This window comes from Euphorbia lathyris, chromosome 1, assembly GCF_963576675.1.
Source record: "Euphorbia lathyris chromosome 1, ddEupLath1.1, whole genome shotgun sequence".
Taxonomy (NCBI): domain Eukaryota; kingdom Viridiplantae; phylum Streptophyta; class Magnoliopsida; order Malpighiales; family Euphorbiaceae; genus Euphorbia; species Euphorbia lathyris.
Genome location: NC_088910.1, coordinates 130656302 through 130670603, shown reverse-complemented (window position 1 = coordinate 130670603; position 14302 = coordinate 130656302). Strand labels below are relative to the sequence as shown.

General features: G+C 33.6%; 1 protein-coding gene and 1 non-coding gene across 2 annotated transcripts; both read left to right on the top strand.

Moving 5' to 3' along the window:
- Positions 1-7590: 7590 nt before the first annotated feature.
- On the top strand, positions 7591-11324 carry LOC136211006 (F-box protein SKIP8-like). The gene is made up of 3 exons (XM_066002495.1): positions 7591-8304; positions 8967-9163; positions 10661-11324. The coding sequence occupies exons 1-3, from the start codon at positions 7867-7869 to the stop codon at positions 10917-10919; spliced, it is 894 nt and encodes a 297-aa protein (XP_065858567.1). The 5' UTR covers positions 7591-7866; the 3' UTR covers positions 10920-11324.
- Positions 11325-13980: 2656 nt separating this feature from the next.
- Positions 13981-14052, top strand: TRNAQ-CUG (transfer RNA glutamine (anticodon CUG)). The gene has a single exon. It is a non-coding gene; the product is annotated as a tRNA-Gln (tRNA).
- The last annotated feature ends 250 nt before the right edge of the window (positions 14053-14302 follow it).

Genomic DNA, 14302 nt, shown 5'->3' with positions numbered 1-14302 from the left:
AAATTCGGTTTTGTTTTAAAATAAAAACCTCATTTTGACATCCCAATACGAACCGTGATCCGATAAAAAGGTAGTTCGGGTGTCGAAAACGTTGTAATTATAAGTTTTTTAATTTAAAAGAAATTTCCAAATAATGTTTTAAAATAAAAACATCGTTTTAGGAACTTCCGTTTTTGACTATGATCCATTTTCGGTAGTTCGGAAGTCCAAAACGATTGAATTAGATTTAATTTAAGGCTTTTGAACAAATCTGGAAAATATTGGAGTGCTGCTGTAATTTGCCAATTCTGTCACTAAAGGCTGTTTACCGACGGATTTTCCGTCGGTAAATCTGCCGAAATGTAAAAAATGCCATTTCAGTCCATTTTTCTTAACTTTTAGACTTTTAATCCTTAGTATATATATATATATGATCATGTAATATATTCTTTTCAAATTTTTTTAAAACTTTAACATATATAATTATTTTAGGAGATTGGTATTCCATTTTCATTCTAATTTTTTATATATGTACATATTACTTTCTTTTTATTATTATTCATTTAAATTACATTAAATTCTATTTTAAATGTTATTTACTTGAGCATTTTGGGAGATAATTAGTAGATATTGGGGGATGAACATATAGTCTTTTTGACATTAGGATTATATTAGTTATGTATATATATAGTTTTGGGGTATATTTGGGTTATCTTAATTATCGTTAAATAAAATTATTTTGAGTGATAAATGCTATTTTCTTATTTATGAATTTCATTCACTATTTTCTTATGTTTAAAGTATAAATATATTATTTTCATTATTCTTTCTTATATATGTATTAGATAGTATATTTTCTTTTACTCTTATTTTATGTCTTTTGGGCTAGAATGTGTAAATATACATCTATATTATTTTCTTTATTTCTTTTGGTCATTTATAAGTCCATGTTTCAAATGGGCTTCACTTGGAAAAATTAATTTTTGGGCCTAAATGTGTTTATTGATGTAATTATAATAGTTAGAGAGTCTATTAAATAAGTGGGGAAAATAAGTCACAAAAAGAGAGTTTTCAATTAAATTATTTAAGCTAATGAGCTTTCTTAGATTTCTAATGTAGATAAATAGAGTCATTTTGGTTGATATTTCAAATCGTCTTCAAAACACCACGTTTTAAAACCTTAGTCCGTTCCAACGACGGATTAAGCGAACATTGTAATCAAAATCGTTTTCTTTGTTAATAATGGAGATTTTGAATCGCTTTCTTAATGAATTTGTACAAAATAAAATTGACTTGTATGTTTAACCACGTTTTCTTATTAAAAGGCTTTTACTTTAACGATTTCAATTACTCGAGTCGTTCCAACGGCGATTCGGGTAAGCTTCATCAAACGGGGTTTTAAAACGCACCCAAATCGTTCCAACGGCGATTAAGGTGCGAACCATGTAATAAACATCGTTTGGGGAAATAAGTTAATGTAGAATAGACACACAACATAACATTTAAATACGGTTGTAAATAAATCACTTCTTTCTTCCCCCTCTCTGTGTATGTATAAACATAAATGGGTGATTCTTTACTAATGTGGCTTTTCAATATCATATGCTCAAAATGGTTTCCAAAAAGAGAAAGAAAAGGGTTTCAAATGAATTTTAAACTTAAAGAAGTATACGATTAGTCCGTTATCGCCTAACATGCTGAGTAGGAGGCCGGTGGTTCATAACCGGGCGATGTCGGGGTGCCTAGTAGCCTTTTCCCGGAAAGGAGCTAGCCTTCTCGGCTCGTACCTAAGTTTCCCGAACCCACACCGGTCTCCCGCAAGGGATCGGTGTTCATTTTCCCATTCGTGGGCGGCGACTCTTCCATATCTCCGAGCTCCGGTCCTGCCGAGCAGCTTGATTCCGCGATTGGTTGCTTTCAGCGCCAATCACCGCTTATGTCGCCATGAGGTTGTCCACCCCCCGGTCCGCCCGGGAGATTAGGCCGCGGCACCTCGTCTAACAACTCCCTCCTCGTTTACGCTCAAATGTGATGAACTGAGTTTCATCACCCGTCATATGCCTTGAGCATGCGCTGTCAATATACCACATCTTTGACTTCTCGGCACATCTCAGGCTTACCTGCATTGTAACTAGTTACTTTTAGGTACCCAATTCTTTTTGGGTCCTTGCTTGTTAGGTGCAACAGGTAAAGTATCATATTTTATTTTATGGCGACATACATGGACAGTATGGCCATTCTTTCCATAGAAGTCACAGCTGACCTTCTGTTTAGGATGTTTCACGGACTTGTCAGCACCCCAGTGCTGAGCGTGCCAACACACCTTAGTGGTGTGTCCTAACTTCTCACAAAAGTCACACTGGACTTTTCGCTGGGGATTCCATCTCTGCTGAGTACCTTGGTACTGAGTTCTCAGAGGACTGTTTCTTTCATTTGGAACCTTTAGTTGGTTCTGGATAGTTGTGACGTCCTTTCTCAGTTTCTTTGAAACTGACTGGACTTCAGAGACAGACTCATGTATGATCTTCATGTTATCATGCAGAGTTGTATTGTCCTGAAGAAGGAATCTGAGCTCACTCAGTTTGACCTCTTCCACTTCGTCACAGCGCCTGCTGAGTGCTCTAACTTTCTTATTACACTTCTTGACAAGTGTATAGAGATCACTCAGGGCATTAACCATATCGTTTCTGAGCTGGGTAAGAGAAATTACCTCATTTGATTGCTCCTCGTCATCTGATAGGTCAGCATGCTCAGAGACGCATGGCTCAGCAAGTTCGTCAGCCATGAAGCATATAAGAAGACGAGCCCACCGAGGAAGAAAGAGAAAAGGCAGAACCAGTTGGGCCTTGGAGTCTATCTAGATGGCAGACGACAAGTTGATGTATATCTCAACAGAAATTCCTTCTCCCAAAAAGGGGAAGGGAAGTGGAGACTATGCGTCAACTATAAGGACCTGGACAGAGCTTTACTAAAAGAATCTGAACAGTTCAATGCATAAATATGATCATAGATTCTATAGCAGGTATGCCATCCACTCGCTGTTAGACGCCACAATGGGGTGTTGGTCCCTTATAAGGTTGCAAGTATAGTTCCAAGGGGGGGGGGGGGGTTAGGAACTATTTAAACTTTTTTGCAATTAGGGCAGACTTCTTTTTCTAAGGAAAAAGGTTTTAACAGCGGCGCTGAGTAATCAACAAGATACTGGCTTAGTCAACTGGTGACTAGGTCAGTTTCTTAGCTTGAGTCAGGAGATAGCACTTAGAGTCTATTCCTGAGCTCAGACGTTTAACGCGCACAACTCAAACTTGACCTATTTACTTGGTCAGTTTTTGGTTATTTTAAGCAAGCAATATAAATAAGGAGTTAAAGGTAAGAAATACTTTACTCAGCAGATTTATCCAGGTTCGGCTTCTTCTAAGCCTACGTCCTGTCCCCGGAACACGTTCCGAGATTTCGAATCCTCTACTGAGCTCTTTAAAGGTAGAGCCTCAAACCTTTTACAATCTTAGCAACTGAGTATAACAAGAGTACCTTCCTCTATACCTCTACTCAGTCCTAATCTCTCGCTGAGTACTATAACCGAGTACTCAGCCTCTCCTTTCTATCTCTAGAAATGATAAGTGTTTTGTCCTATACAAAGATTTGCTAAGACACTTTAGACGATTGAAACAATCACTCTAGACTTTTACACATATGTATGAATTGTAGTGTAAGATTTGCTTTGCTTCTTTGCTTGCAGAACTTGTGTAGAAATTTGGTCAGCGTAATGGCTTGATCAAGTTCTGTGTGGAGTGAAGCTTCTGATGGCACTATTTATAGAGACGTCTGGGCATCGGTCATTTCGAATTTCGAAATAACCGTTGGAGGAAAACGGCTACCTGTCGTTGTCATCCTGACTTGCTCAGAGCTCTCGGCCAATCAGAATTGTGTATCTTCTGTCCTCGGTCAGCTCAGCAGACTGTCTCTCCTTTTATGGTAAAGTCAACTGGACAGCATACTGTGTCGTTTGAACTTTACCCGAAGGGGAAATACTTGTCTGGAAGTTTTCCTTGGCCAGCTGCTGTCTTGTACGTTTGTCGAATCTACTCAGCAGCTTCATCTTGAAGTTGTTCTCGAAGGTCTTCTAGATCCTTCTTTTGCTGAGTTACGTTTTGTTCAAAACGGCAACGTCTTGACAAACGCGGGCCGAGTTGTACTGAGTTGTTTGATTTGGGCCTTGACTTCCGTATTGGGCTTGGGCCTTTTAATTCTTGTGTCTTATAAACAATTTTAACTCAACATTGAACAAACACATTAGTAGAATAAATCAAAGCATTTAAACTTAGTGTGTTTTAGAATATGTATTTCAATTATACTTAAACAATTTTGTCAAATCAAAATTATGTGGAAAGGTATTTCAACATGGGGTACTAACAAAGACCCTTGAACCCCCTCGATAAAAAAAGCACTATTGCAAAGGAATAAGGATAATAAAACAATCTAACAGAATAAAACTAGCTTCACTTAATTACCCAACCTCAAATAATGTAGTCGAATATGAGGCACTATTGCAGGGAATAAAAATCATAAACATCATCAAGCCCGATCGGTGCACTTTGAAAAGCTACTCAAAACCGATGATCAGTCAGCTGACTAATAGTTACTAAACTAAGGAGCAAATTATGAAACAGTATCTTTGAATAGCCAAAGAGCTTCTCGCTTTAGGAAAGCAAGAAGGCCACAACTGGAAGGTATGAAGGATTCCCCAAGAGGAAAATTCTGAAACCTCCTCACTCACATACGGGACCGAAGCCTTCGTCCCAGTTGAGTTCGAAGGCAGTACGCCCTCGTCGAACTTTCTATCTAAAGCAAATAAAGAGACTAATATAAGAAATCACAACAACTCTTTTTGGGCCACCTCATGATGTGCAACACTGAGGCATTGCAACCCAAAAAATGCAAAGGCAGACTAGGAACTCAGTTAGAAGTCTCATACAAAATAACAAAACGTGTAAATTTGCAGACAGACAAGTTAAAAGAGTTGGATGGTATGCCATTCCTCCGGACATGGAATGTCAACATACTAAAAAAATTCTACAAATGAAGATCCTTCTCAACTGCCCCATACTCGTCAAATAAAGATTTTTTTGATTGTAATTGTTATTTCAACTTATCTAAACAGATAGTCGAAAATAAATAATAAAAATTGCATCATTTCTTTATCTTCACTTCGGTTTCAGTGTGATTGTTAAATTTCCCTTAGATTATATTAAAGATCAATCATATGTATGCAATAAGGATTTCGATCACAATCTCTGGTCGAACAGACTTTAACATAACCCTCTTGAACACATAAGCGACTTTGAAATTTATGAGGATCGCATCTACGTCTATTCAATTAAAATAAAATCATAACACAAAGATTGAAGCAAAACTTGGAACATTCAGTCAAAATTTGACAAGAGAAATAGATAAATCAAAACTACTTTACTCATTAAAATATCAATTTTCTTTACAAAAAATAAACAAAGCTACACTATGGGAGGGTCATTATCGTCGGGCTCATCATCGTGCAAAAGATGTATGAAGAAGTGCTGATTATTGAAAGATACCTGAAAGTTATTCTTCTTGATATGGGACTAGATGAGCTTTAGAGCTTAGGTGTGAGGGATTTCAAAATCACCAACAAGTTCAGCCATTTCAGAAGAGACACGATGGGGCTTTACGATGCCAGGTGGCCGACGATGTTGCTGCTCCTAAGACGAAATGGTGGCGCAACTGATGGTGCACTCGCATGCCAGCGGAAGGGGAAGCAACAACCATGGCGGTGGAGTGACAGGTGCTAATTTATTTATGAACAATAACTAGGTAACTATCTATTGGTTTCTTTTGTTAATTCAATTGATTTTAGAGAGAGAAACATTAACAAAGAGGAGAGAGAAGAGAGATGGAGAAGATAATGTATTTGATTTTTACTTTTTATTTTGGGGTTTGTTTGTGATAATTAGGTAATAAGGGGTTAATTTATAAAATAAATAAATATAAGGACAAAATTAATTATTTTTCCTTTGACTTTTAACTTTTTTTTTAACATCGTTAGTCAATTTCGAATGTGTTTGCTAACGGAATGAACCTCAATGAACATGTCTACCAACTTTTAAACTACATAGTTTATGTTTGAAAATGACTCAACCTACATTATTTATTTTTATACTTTCCCCTTTAAATATTTCATAAAAAATTATTGTCAGAACTATTTACCCAAAACGAATAGTTTGGAACAATTAAAAATATTAATTTTTATTCTATATACAAGGTAACTTTGTAAATTAACTAAATCATAAATATTTTTTATCAAAAAAAATCAATTCACATCTTCTTTAACGGTAAAGGATACAAACAAAAAATCCATATTTACCAATTTTTATACGAGAGAATTGCATTTATAAATCGGATATTTTTTATATTTTTTTAAAAAAATTATTGTATTAAATAAATTATATCATTTAAATTATCTTTATCAATTGGTATCAGCAGTAAACAACGATAATTCTTACCTTACAATTGACATAAATTTGATTGTTCACATTAAATTATAATTTACTCAAAATAATTATTGTACTAAATGAATTATATCATTTAAATAGTGTTTATCAATGCCTTGTCATTTATTGATCATTTAGATTAGAATCCTAGCTTAATTATAATTCAAGATTGTAAGACTCGGATCATCCCAGCCAGATCAACTCAATTGAACCGGATTCGATAGACAACCGATCAGACTACGCCAAAAATTAACATTGCTAAAATCCGCCTAAAAAAACCGGTCACGAATTAGCGGATTCAACTCTAATTGAACCTCAAGGTACATGTCTACCAACTTTTAAACCACATAGTTTATGTTTAAAAATGGCTCAAACCACATGATTTATACTTTTCTCTTTTAAATATTTCATAAAAAATTATTGTCAGAACTATTTACCCAAAACGAATGGTTTGGAACAATTAAAAATATTTATTTTTATTCTATATACAAGGTAACTTTGTAAATTAACTAAATCATAAATATTTTTTATCAAAAAAATTAATTCACATATTCTTTGACGGTAAATCAGATATTTTTTATACTTTACATAAAATAATTATTGTATTAAATGAATTATATCATTTAAATTATCTTTGTGAATTGTATCAGTAATAAACAACAATAATTCTTACCTTACGATAGACATAAATTTGATCGTTCACATTAAATTAAACTTTACTCAAAATAATTAGTGTATTAAATGAATCGTATCATTTAAATAGTCTTTATCAATACCTTGTCACTTATTGATCATTTGGATTAGAATCCTACCTTAATTATAATTAAAATTGTAAGATCCGGATCATCCCAACCAGATCAACTCAATTGAACTGGATTCGACAGACAACTGATCCGAATATACCAAAAATTAACATTGCTGAAATCCGCTTAAAACCTATTAAAAAAATCGGTCACGAATTAGCAGATTCAACTCTAATTAAATCTTATATCCTTAATTTTTTCCTTATCCGTTCTTTAAGCTGTCCGATTTTAACAAGTACGCTTCGGAATATTCCTAATTATACCATAAAAATAGAAATGACACGAGTTCTGAAAAATTGAGTCGAGATTCGGAGGCGCATGAGCAGAGAGAGCACACGTTCGAGGATCCTCTTCAGTCAGTTACAAGTCACGAGTTACAAGCCTCATTTTCTCTCTCTTCCTTCTGCAATCAAAATTCCGCTCTTCTTCTTCTTCTTCTTCACTAGGGTTCTGTTCATCACAAAGGAAACCATTAATCAATCTTCATTTAGGGATTCAAGAAAACACTATCAATTTTAGGGTTTGATGTTCTTCTTCTGTGTAGTTTAAATGTCTTATGAATGGAGATTACTACCTCTACTCTCACACTCGCTTTCTTTTCTCAGCCTTTTCTTTTAGCCTGTTCTTTTACTCTTTTTTCTCTTTTACTCGCTCTCCTCACTGTCCGATCAAGATTCCCCAAATCTCACCCCTCTAAGAATTGTAATTGTAGCTGTTCGTGTAACGGTACTGTAAAGAATTCGGATTCTTCCTCTCAGGCGGCTAGTGCGAGACAACCTAACGGCGGCGAAATGGTGGTGGCTGCGGCAACGGTTATGACGGATAAACCTGTTGAGAGACAGACTGGGGCATCGATGATGGAACAATTGGTGCCGGAGATTACGACACACGCGCTGAGTTATTTGGATTATCCGAGTTTGTGTAGATTGTCGATGACTAATTCTTTGATGCGAAGGGCTGCTAATGATGATAATGCTTGGAAAGCTCTTTATCACAAGGTACGGTTATCGATTGTTTTTCCCTTGCGGAATCTTTAAAGTTAAATTGGGTTTTTGCAGTTGTTTGTTTTTAGGTTTTGGGCATTGTTTTCATTTCTACTTCTTTTTATATGGATGGAATTGTATGCTTCTTTTAAGTGTGAAATCAGAAATGTCAAAGTATAGTTAGGGTTGTCAATTTGTGACATATAACACAATTTCGAGAGGTAACTCTACGATCATCAGTATTTCTTGCATTTATATTAGGTATAATCATGTGGAATATATAAATTACATAACACACCAATCAGTTTCGACGCTCCTAGGTATAATGTTTCAAGTCAATGGATCAGAACACTCTGAGGTTAAATATGAACACTCTGAAGTATTTAGGATCACAAGTGATGTTTTCGCAGTAGGGATAATACATTCTGTTAGATTTCTGAGGTTCTTTAGTTAGTTTGCATGATGAGATTCTGTATCTAGATTTTCTGAGGTTCTGTATTGACATTTCTTCAATTTCCATGAGTTAATTCTTGTCTTTATGTTATGTTCTCTCTCCAATTTTATACGATTTCATAGTGAACCCTTTTCATTTAAATTCTTGTCGTGTCGCACTTTCTATATATTTGCTGTCCTATAGTTTTGCATTTAATTTCTTTTTTGTAACTTTTCTGTATTAGGATTTTACTTTGGAACAAGATACCGTGACACCTGTTAATGGATGGAAGGCTTACTATGCGGCTACAAGAGCCATTGTGAATGTCAACGCAGAATTCTTTAACATCATTAAAGAAAGGTCTCTTCAAGCAATGAGCCGTTTTTGGCTAAATGCAGATTATGTAAAGTGTATCCATGCATCAGGGGAACTTTTCTCAGGGTACGTTATTGTCAAAATTCGTGCTAAATAGTAATTATGCTTATGCTTTTAAGTTGCACTACTGTGATAAAGTAGATTCCTTTGTTTTTATTGGGTTTGGACTGTTCGAATGTGATTTTGCCATTAATTGCTTGCTGATTTGAGTGTCAGTGGCATAGCATGTTTCTGTGACGCGTCCTTGTAATTCATTTTATTTTTAGGATGAGAAATATCTAGGTTAACCTTTCGTAGATATTATTAATTTACACTGCATTGTCATCGACTCGTCTCTGTGTTAGGAGTTAGGATTTTAGTGTGTAGGGGTTTGAAATGTAAAGAATTCTGCACTTGTTAATACATTAAAAGCACTGGGGAGAAGTATCCTTATCGATAGATACTTTTGCTTGAGCCTTTTTAGTGCTTTGCCAATTAGGAATTTTTCTTTTTGTACCTGCTTCTTATGGAAATTCTTACGTGCAATAATGTTAGATTTACCTGTGTTGTTTGGAGACAGAGATTTACCCGTCTATCAAGATGCTACTGATCTCATGAATTGTGGAGAGCCTGCTTCTTTATTATGTGAATTAAGTTAGTATATCTCTGAAAGTACATGCTTATAATTGGAATCTTTTGCCTCCCCATAGAAAGTATTAGCTTGTATCCAGATGCCTTCATTGTGGTAATGTCCTCATCAATCGGATAAAGTGCTGATTGTCTGGCATTCCCTTTCTGTCCGGTCCGTCCGGCCGCACCTCAACTCGAAGCTACAATCAGATCCAATCGGATCTGATCTGTTCGAGCTGCTTCTCAATCCATTATATATGTAGAAGTATTAGAGCCTAAATTGTTTTGTTGCTTCATGTGATTCACAGTTCCTGTATTTAGTCCGATTCATAATGAGGGTGCATGGTCATTTCGAGTTTTTGGTTGAAGTTGTCTATAGAGGTGGATAAATAGATATATCATATAGCTTTAAAGAGCAATAGCAATGGGTAAAATACATTCATGGCCTTGAACTATAGAGCTATTAACATTATGGCCCCTAAACTGTATTTGTTGATATAAAAATCCTTGAACTTTAATATTTTATAACATTAAAGTCTAAATCAACTAAAATTTGTAAATAAAAAGTCAAGAACTGAGATGGTTTTCTGTAGCCAATATTTCTAGATAAAGTAGTCTATACTCCTATTGAAGCATATATCACGCCTCTAGATCCTTCTGAATTTCCGAGGTTTCCATCAACTAGCATTCTCTTTGATGTTGTCAGATAATGAAAAATAGAATTAGACCGAACTATGTTATATCGTTTTTCCGAGATGCAAGTGAGGGTGTTATGGTCAGAATGTTGTCTGTCAAACGGACTTCAGGCTTGCTTGGTTTGTTGTTGTTGGAGTAAACGGGCACTTAGTCTAACACCTAGAACTGTCAATTGCTGATTGTGCCAATTTTACAGGATTTTCATTTAGTATTCGACTGAAGTCGAACTAGAATGATTTATATTTTGCCTCTGTGCAGGTATAATGCTGTAATGCAGAGTTGGCAGCTTGCTTTTAATTGGGAGCAAGGGCTGGACTTTCAGGTTCGGGACATAAGGGCTAGGGTGCTGACTGACATGGCTTGGGTTACTATGAAAACCTATGTAGACGTGGATGGAGGGCCGTTTACTGTTACTAACGTGTTCGAGTTCCATAATGGTCGATGGTATATGGTGCATCATCACAGCTCGGTCATGCTGATCGATCCGGATGCAGACCAACAGATTGCACATCCGTAAATGAAGAGCAGGCAAGAAGAAACCATACCAATGATAAATACTTAGTTGCAAAGTAGTGGTATTAGGAAGTTTTTCTTGAAGTTCTTTTTTCTCTGGTGAATACTTCTTTTTGGAAATCATTTTCAATATTTCCAACCTGAGTTTTGGTTGCTTTTTCTTTCGGGTAAAGAGCTCTCTCTCTCTCTCTCTCTCTCTTTCTCTCTCTCTCTTCATAATTCAATTTTCTCATCTGACTTGTAATTTTTTGCTAGATGCATTTTCATACTTCCAGTACATAGGAAAGAAAGTTTAGGGAAATTTAATGGCAATATCTCAACAACACAGTTGTCTACCCTGTTCCCCTTTTTGTGATATTTGATGACAGAGATGAAGATTGTCTACTTTTTGGGTATATACTTTCCTATTAATCGGTAATCGGTTCGAGTTTCTGGGTGGTTTCTCATCTAATTAAAGTTTACTTTATATCTTAGAACTTGAAAGTGGCTCGGGGTCTTGTTATTTAAGTCTAATTTAAGTCTAAACAGAAACACTTACTTGATTAATCGAGTTTTTAGGTGGTTTCTCGTCTAATTGAAGTTTATTTGTATATATTAGAATTTGATTTTGAGAATTCTAGTTTAAGTGATTTGGGGTCTTGTTATTTGAGTCTAATTCGAGTTTTTAGGTGGTTTTTCATCTAATTAAAGTTTATTTGTATATATTAGAAATTGATTTTGAGAATTCTAGTTTGAGTGACTCGGGGTTTTGTTATTTGAGTCTAATTCGAGTTTTTAGGCGGTTTCTTATCTAATTAAAGTTTATTTATATATATATTAGAACTTGATTTCGAGAATTCTAGTTTAAACGACTCGGGGTCATGTTATTTAAGTCTAAACGAAAATACTTGAAGGATTAATCGAGCTTTTAGTTGGTTTCTTATCTAATTGAAGTTTATTTGTATATATTATAACTTAATTTTGAGAATTTTAGTTTAAACGATTCAAGGTCTTGTTATTTGAGTCTAATTTAAGTCTAGATGCAAATACTTACTCGATTAATCGAGTTTTTAGTTTGTTTCTCACCTAATTAAAGTTTATTTGTATATATTAGAATTGTGAATTCTAGTTTAAGCGACTCGGTCTTGTTATTTGAGTCTAATTAAAGTCTAAATGGAAATACTTAGTGGATTAATCGAGTTTTAAGGCGATTTCTCACTTAATTAAAGTTTATTTGTATATATTGGAACTTGATTTTAAGAATTCTAGTTTAAATGACTTGGGTTGCTGTTATTTGAGTCTTATTTAAATCTAAACAGAAACACTTACTCATTAATTGAGTTTTTAGGTGGTTTTTCATCTAATTAAAGTTTATTTGTATATATTAGAATTTGATTTTGAGAATTCTAGTTTAAGTGATTCCGGGTCTTGTTAAGTCTTGTTATTTACTTGATTGATCGAGTTTTTAGGTGGTTTCTTATCTAATTAAAGTTTATTTTATATATTAGAACTTGATTTTGAGAAATCTAATTTAAGTGACTTGGGTCTTGGTATTTGAGTCTGATTTAAATCTAAATGAAAATACTTAGTGGATTAATTGAGTTTTTAGGTAGTTTTTCATCTAATTAAAGTTTATTTGTATATATTAGAACTTGATTTTGAGAATTTTAGTTTAAGTCCACTTGTCAGTTTGAGGAACAATTTATCAAATTATCATCTTAGTCATGTATCTTGTTATCTATACTTCACATGTGTCATTTTATCACTAGTTAGTAACATATCACAAACATATTATAGATGAGAAAAAAATTACTGTATTTTGTACGATTTGAACAAAAAAAAATTCATATTTTTTTGAATTTAAGAATATTAATCTTTAATTCTATTATTAAAATCACAAAAAATGTGAAATCGGTTTTTTAGTACCAATTGATATGTAACTAGTTTTTGACCCGTGCGATGCACGGATTCATCTTAATATATAAATATTAACAAATAATGAAGTGACACCCTAGCTCCATCGTGACACCCTAGCTCCATCGTTAATGTTTTATATTATATATAGATATGCACAAAATTAGAGAGATTTTAGAAATTAATTTAAATTATGTAGAACTTTTAGATATAGATATGCAGAGAATTAGAAAGATTTTAGAGATTAATTTAAATTATGTAGAACTCTTAGATATAGTACGGATAAAATAATCTTTTTATAAATAAATATAATAATATAACTAAAATTAATATATTATATTTTATATTATATTTTTTATCAGTAAAAAATGAGGAAGTGACACCTCAGCTCCATCGTTACTGTTTTATATTATATATAGATAGATATGCAGAGAATTAGAGAGATTTCAGAGATTGATTTAGATTCTATAGAACTTTTAGATATAGATATGCAGAGAATTAGCGAGATTTTAGGGATTAATTTAAATTCTGTAGAACTTTTAGATATAGTACGGATAAAATAATCTTTTTATAAATAAATATAATAATATAACTAAAGTTAATATATTATATTTTCTATTATATTTTTTATCAGTAAAAAAGGAGGAAGTGACACCTCAGCTCCATTGTTACTGTTTTATATTATATATAGATATGTAGAGAATTAGAGAGATTTTAGGGATTAATTTAAATTATGTAGAACTTTTAGATATAGATATGCAGAGAATTAGAGAGATTTTAGGGATTATTATTTTATTTTCACATTTAATTTCAATAATCTTTTTATAGATAAATATAATAATATAATTAAAATTAATATATTATATTTTATATTTTATACTTTATCAGTAAAAAAGGAGGAAGTGACACCCCAGCTCAATCGTTACTGTTTTATATTATATATAGATTGGTGGAGAATGAAGAACAAAATATACGGGTTTTATAACGATATCTAAAATTGATTCAACTTAGCAACATAAGAGTGAAATTACTCTTAGTTAAAAATGTTATGATTAAAATTACTTTTGATGGTCAATATTTTTACAAAATTTTTCTTAAAGAATTGATGTATCAATGTATTGATATGTGTACCTAAAGTATATTAGTGCATATTATCGTGGTATAGCATCTGAGGTTCCATGGTCTAGCGGTTAGGACATTAGACTCTGAATCTAGTAACCCGAGTTCAAGTCTCGGTGGAACCTCTTTCTTTTTCATTTTTTTTTCCTGTGATTTTCTTCTGTATGGGCAGTCGTACTAAACCCTTTCTTGGGCTAAATTTCATATTTGCCGTTTGGTTCACCCCTTGCTATTTGATAGATAGTATAGGTTAGTTAATTTTTCTGCTAAAAATCAGTTATTTTGAAATTTTACCAAATATTTTTATCTCATGTTTAGTGTTTAGAATTGAAGGAAAAAAAATGTAATTTCGAAAACTTGAATCGAACGAGCAGT